Consider the following 6,287-nt stretch of genomic DNA (forward strand, 5'->3'; position numbering starts at 1 on the left):
ACGCCAAGTTTTGCACACTAAAATGTTCTGCTCATTCATCAAATTAAGTGTACTGTGTAGGTTGACATGTAAGTTCATTTTTTGATTTATCGATGTTTCACCAAATTGCCTTGTAATATCATGGTTGAAAAGTCACTCCAAAGCTTTCAGAGAATCAGAGATACAGCCTCGCAGTAGTACTGGTCACAATTTTGCACTAAACTGTACATGCTTCCTAGATCAAGCTTATTCTCTTTATTCACCTGCTCTAACAGTCTAACGTAAGGTCAAGGAAAAATAATGATTCATCGTTGCATGACTTGCATCCAATAGAATTCCAGATAGTCATGCATACTTAGTTGGCCATGGAGAAGTAAAAACTCTGTAGGAATTGCAGAAGGTGTAGGCAGTTCATAAGGTAAAACAAATTCAAAGAAAGCATTATCATGGAAAAAACCGTCACGAGGATCGTTCTTGATCACATGTAGCAACTTCCAATCCTGTTTCTCATAATGATAACCCAAACTCCCAATCTGAAGATACTGAATGCGAACGTCTTCACAGTCGATTGCCAGTAATACTGCTCTTGAAGGATAACCAGAAAGGTTCTTCAAGATTATCTGGTACATCTGAGAACAAGTACCGTATAGTAAATTAGTAATGCTTGAGAGTTGAGGGACGACCGATTATTTCTCCAGCATTGTAATGGGTTGGTTTGTCCAACCGATTATTTAACCCTGTGTGACAAGATTTTTCACGTTTGGAATCCAATTACTGGAGAAATTGTACAGCTTCCAGCAGTGAGGAAACAAGTACAAGGTATTAGCAAGGTCATATTACAAAGACGATAGAACAGAAGCTGAGGTGTGCACTCTTGGTTCGGGTTCATAGACTAGAATTGAAAACTTCCCTTTCAGGCTCTTGGATCGGAGTCGGTTCTATTGATATAGGGAAAGAGGAGTTTCACTTCACTCCATTACCTCCGGAGATCATATCGATGTTGCATACTCGAGGCTGGAGAAGTTCTACTCGAGTATAATAACAATCAGTTGATTTCATACGATCCTAACAGTGAGCAGATCAGCGAAATTATTAGACTCCAAGGGTTTTCATAAAATAGTTATTTTAAAGCATTTCCCTTCAGTGGAACCCTGGTTTCAACTATGCCAAATTAGCAATTTAAACTACATGTTTTAGGGTTTATTTTGTTTGGAAGTTGATTATTTATTTGAATTTATTCAGTGCTATGGATCTTTGCAGTTCCTATCTAATTTTTTTTTTTTTTTTTTTGGCTTATCATAAGGGGTTCATTATAGTCTGACCGCATGAATAATTCAAATTATCCAATTGTTGTGTTGTCTTTTTCAGCAATTTGTCATCCTTCTTACTCCTAACTTTTATTCGCTTTCGAAGGTTTCTTATGTGTGTTGTGCTTGCGAAGGTCTCTTTTGCAACTATGAGAAAGCACAGACTCATCTTAGAAAGGATCATTCTAAGATTGTTAAAGAAATCATGACTAGAAAGTAGGATTATCATCTCTACTTTTTTAAGTTCGGTTGTAGGATGACTAATATGTTATCTTATGTATGTTAGGTTTGAAGCCAGTTGATATAGTGTCTTTGTGCTCCTCCTTTCAATGATCTAACTCTTAGGGAGGTTTAGCTTGTAAGGTTTAACCTTTTGCAATAATATCAGGTGGGGGTATACCTTAACCCCAGCTTACTTTTTCAAAAAAAAACTTTTATCCGCTTTTCCCAAGTTCTGGTTCGTCAAAATGTCAAGTTGTCAAACTTCCAAAGTTAGGTATTGCATTGAAGTTGCAATTGTTGCAGACTTTGTCTCACAGTAGAGGAATCACTAAAGCATCTCTTATGCATGGCACACTTCTAGTACAACCATTAGGTGTTCTGGAGTACAATTTTAACACAGAACGTTTTGGGTTCATAATAGCACCATCAGTTAGCAGACGAGAGACACAATCCACTTCCGCATTGCTCGTGTATAACAGTCGGACGACTTGTTTACTTTCAATCAGATGGGAATACCAAATTTTCTGTGGACTCTAGAGGATTACTGTAATGGTACTTGGTCTCATATGTACCAGATATGCGTGAAGAATCTTCCTGTATTTCCTTCAAGAACACTATTGTTGGCAATTGACCATAAAGATGATCGGATTCTAGCTGTACCTTCAAATCGGGTGTTTTATATTCTCTATTGTTATCATATTGAGAAGGGTGATTGGAAGTTGTTACATGTGGTCAAGAAAGTTCCTCGTGATGTTTGCCGTTACTCTGCTTTATTCAATTTTGTTGTACCTTACGAACATCCAAGATCACCACCTGCAATTTCTAGGGAGTCTTATTACTTCTCCATGACCATGGAAACTATTCTGCATCGGCAATCCTCATTCAGAAGTAAGATGGTATCTTCTGAGAGAGACAACTGAAGATCCATCACGGAACAGGTCAAGTATATATATACTTCAAAAGATTTGCTATCTTGGTAGTATCCCATGCATTATCTCATTAAGAATTTGAACTTTTGACATGTTATAAGCAAGCAGCCTTTGTGATCAAAGATCTATACATTTCTCATACACCTCACACGAGATTAGATTCTAAACGATTAAACAGGTCAATTAAGTAAGATCGCAATGTTTCCATATAGGGTGTATCCATCCTCAAAAAAATTACATTAAAGAGAATGCATTCCTACAGAAGCTAAAATTACTAGCGGAAATTACAGAATAATTATCAATAAAAGAAATCGTTTAGCTATAATTATCTTTTGGAAGTCAAATATACATACATTACATCATTAAATTAGTCTTGCAAGCCAAGTCGTGATTTCATTGCCAGTTTTCACCACATACCAAGTAAATAGTAGCTAGGCATTTCATATTCATTTCCACCACAAGAAAATGTTAATCTCAGACAAGTATAACATGACTCAAGTATCTCAAATACAACTAGCTTAGGGAAACAGACAAATAATATGAATATACTCAACAACACAACAGACAAGGTGTTACCAGTCTGTGTCGCCAAAATTGGTAATAGCCATCGGAAGTGAGAGTAACTGAGTTGTGAAATAAAAATTACAGCAAAAGGTCATACAAGCATTATAATGCCCAGAAATAGATATCACAGCACTACATACCACGTTTCAACTCTCAACTCTCAACCAGCAACATATGCATATACATTACATCCAAGTGATCCAACACAATTTTAAGAGTGCCAAGATAGAAAGCTCACCAAAGAATACAAACAAGATCAAGTTCCACTTCTTCTGCCATTTGAATGGCTTCGATCACATTTTGATACCCCCAAAACCTGGAAAAATAACTGCATCAGTACCCCAGATATACTGAAGTCTGAAACAATGTAAGATGAATAGTTTCCAACTCCGATAAACGTTTATGGCACAAAAAAATCATTTCTCTGGAAAGAGCTACCAAATAACAAGAACATCTTCTCAACGTAATTGGGGCTCCAGACACTAAATGGAAATCTTCATTTTCAGCAAGTAGACAAGTCCAAAACAGAGAAAGAAAACTAACCACATTTTGTTGTGCATCAATAACCTATTTCGAGCCAACACAACAAAGACTAAGGTAAAATACTACAACAAAATTTTTAGGTTTTGAACACAACTGCTGAATCTCAAAAGTCCTGCTCGAAACATGAAGCAAAAGACTAACATTTTTTTTGGTTGGCGAAAAAAACCCAAGTAAATATACCACAATAATGTTAGACAAACTCGCACAAATAAAACTCAACCAGCACAAAGTCTGAGTCGAACTCCTAAAACAAGATAAAGACACCAGCTATTTTTTTTTTATTGGCAAGCCTGTTTTAAATGAGATCAGTAACTCTTTGATACTGGAGGGGTTTGAGCCCTAGACCTTTGGTATCATCACCCAAAGGTTTTACCGACTTTGCTAGTCGGCACCTGCGATGGCAGCTAATTAACACTTAGGTTGTGCTTATTTACCTGTAAGATTGTAACTTCTCCTGGTAAATTTGATTAATAACATAGGATCAAGTATTTGGTGTTTCCACAACTGATATTGACCAACAAGGATGTGAATTCATAAAAAAACTTTGCTTTCAGTCCAAATCTGCAAAAACTTTCCTGTTGAAACACCCCTATTCTAGCTCAAATTTTCAGGTGAACAAGCATTGCCTAAATTCGTTGACAAGCAATGTGGATTCAAATTTTGATCTGGCGAGGATGAGCAATATATATTGTCGGGAAGTTCGGCATGTTAGTAATTCAGTTCAATCTGAAATTCCAAACTTCACCAAGGACGGCAGAAGGTTTTATAGCAAAATTCAGGGCCGAAGGATTTAAAGAGGGCTGGGTAGTGAACTTGGCCACCTTAGAAATTTGAAACGAACTCATTTCTAAAATGATCTTCACAGTGTTCATAACACTTTCACTGCACGAGTAAAAATTCATATCATTTTACGACCTACTTGTTTTGCTGCCAAATCATATTGGACAGTACAGCAGCTCTTCAAACTTTCACTAATCCAATTCTCATATTGAATTCAACATAATTTACTAAATATATCATAATTGGACTAAAAATTACAAAGAGATAAGAGAAATTCATTTCTAATAAAAAAGAAGTACCTAATAGTGGAAACATCCACAGCGGGATCAGCATCAAACTCATTCTTCCTAAAATATCTCGATCTCCTTGAATCGGACGACCATACCGAGCTTTGATCAAACTAAGTGAAACAAAAGGAGTACTCTTGTAGAAACCAGGGTTATATTTGCAACTACTTTTCAGTTAGTACCTATGCTTTTGAGTTTTTACTAGCATTGCGTCCAAAATTGAAAACTGAAAAGAGAGGATGTTTACAATATGGTGTTCAGAAGTGATGAACAGTAAGCCACTAGACCATCAAAGTTTCGTACTACATAGTTCAACACAATATCAATATGCTATGAACCAAAATATATTACCAGACGATAAGAACACCGCAAACCTCTGGACAGAATGATAATGCCAAGAAAACATGACTTCGTTAGAGACATCAAGTGAATTTTCTACGACGTTTCTTTCCTTTTTTTTCCTTGTCCCTGCTAACCATATCACATACTGATTTGGGTGAAATGAGGCTGCCTACAGTCAAACGAACTGTAACCCTGTTATCGTGCAACCTCGGAACTCCATGAAACTTACAACGAGTGAAGTTTTCAATGTTGTAAGCAAACAAATAACCTTCCTCGCATACTAGTAATGATCCATCCTTTAAAAATTTTATCGGCATAACAATATGATAAAGTATAGGACTCTTGGGCACAAAATATCGCCTTATACGATATTGTTTGATCCAAGAATCCTTCACATTGTAATCCTGCATAATCCATATGACAGCATTTGTTATATCAGCGCAATCCGCCATCAAAAGAGACTGTTCTAGTATCCCAAGTGCATAATGCTCAATTCTCCCAGAAGATGTTTGTACACAAGCTAGAGGAGGTGGTGCAACCTCTTTAAATTCTTCACCCCTCAACTCGAATGCTACAATTCGTATCTTATAATTGTCCGACTCTTGACTGCGGTACGAGGTAATCCAGTGAAGAGAACCATTAACGAATACCCCTGAAAGTTGTTGTCGAGATGCACCATAAAACGAGTACGGGACATTGCCAATTGTGCTCCTCCATGAATTGGTGCCTAGTGTATACACTGTAACTTCTTCCGTAGTACCATTTTCATTAGGAGTAGTAGTAAAATAAACATTGATGAGTACACACTTATATACCTTCTGAGAGCCAAGTCCAACACAACCGAATCCATATACAGATTTTGAACACATTTTCCCCGACAGCAAACTATTAGGCCTAAAATTGCGAACTGCTGACCGCTCTCCCGTGATGGGATTAAATATGAAAAAAGGATCAGTGAACCATAATAGGCCATCACATGAACACAATAATTTTGCCCGAGAAGCAAATGGAATAGGGATCTCTTTACCTGGCCTCATAATTGAATAACCTTCCTCGTACACATGGTTACTGGTATTTACGACGTAGAGATATTGCCTTTGGTAATGACCTTGGACGATAAGAATGTCGGAGCACTTTTTCACGGTGTTAGGGACTACGTTGAACCAGGATTTACATACACACTTGCACGCAGAGAAAGATTTGAGTGGTAACCTTTCGAAGATGTCGTCTACGATCTCACTTGGTAGTCTATCCATGTTTTCTCTTAGGTAGGTGATTTTTAAGATTGATGTACTAGTTGTGGACTAGATGTGCCCTCTTATATTGATGAACTA

The 6,287-nt window shown here is 37.1% G+C and overlaps 1 protein-coding gene across 2 annotated transcripts; it reads right to left on the reverse strand.

Annotated features, from left to right (window-relative positions):
* Positions 1-2,940: 2,940 nt before the first annotated feature.
* LOC147508380 (F-box protein At3g07870-like) lies at positions 2,941-6,263 on the reverse strand. Of its 2 annotated transcripts, none has more exons than XM_086599134.1 (2): positions 4,963-6,263; positions 2,941-3,317 (listed from the first exon to the last, which is right to left on the reverse strand). In XM_086599134.1, the coding sequence occupies exon 1, from the start codon at positions 6,207-6,209 to the stop codon at positions 5,034-5,036; it is 1,176 nt and encodes a 391-aa protein (XP_086455260.1). In that variant the 5' UTR covers positions 6,210-6,263; the 3' UTR covers positions 2,941-3,317; positions 4,963-5,033. The 2 variants fall into 2 exon arrangements, with proteins under 2 accessions (XP_086455260.1, XP_086455259.1); XM_086599133.1 differs by having other exon boundaries at positions 4,624-6,263.
* Positions 6,264-6,287: the final 24 nt, after the last annotated feature.

Source organism: Coptis chinensis, chromosome 3 (genome assembly GCF_015680905.1).
Source record: "Coptis chinensis isolate HL-2020 chromosome 3, ASM1568090v1, whole genome shotgun sequence".
NCBI classification, from domain to species: domain Eukaryota; kingdom Viridiplantae; phylum Streptophyta; class Magnoliopsida; order Ranunculales; family Ranunculaceae; genus Coptis; species Coptis chinensis.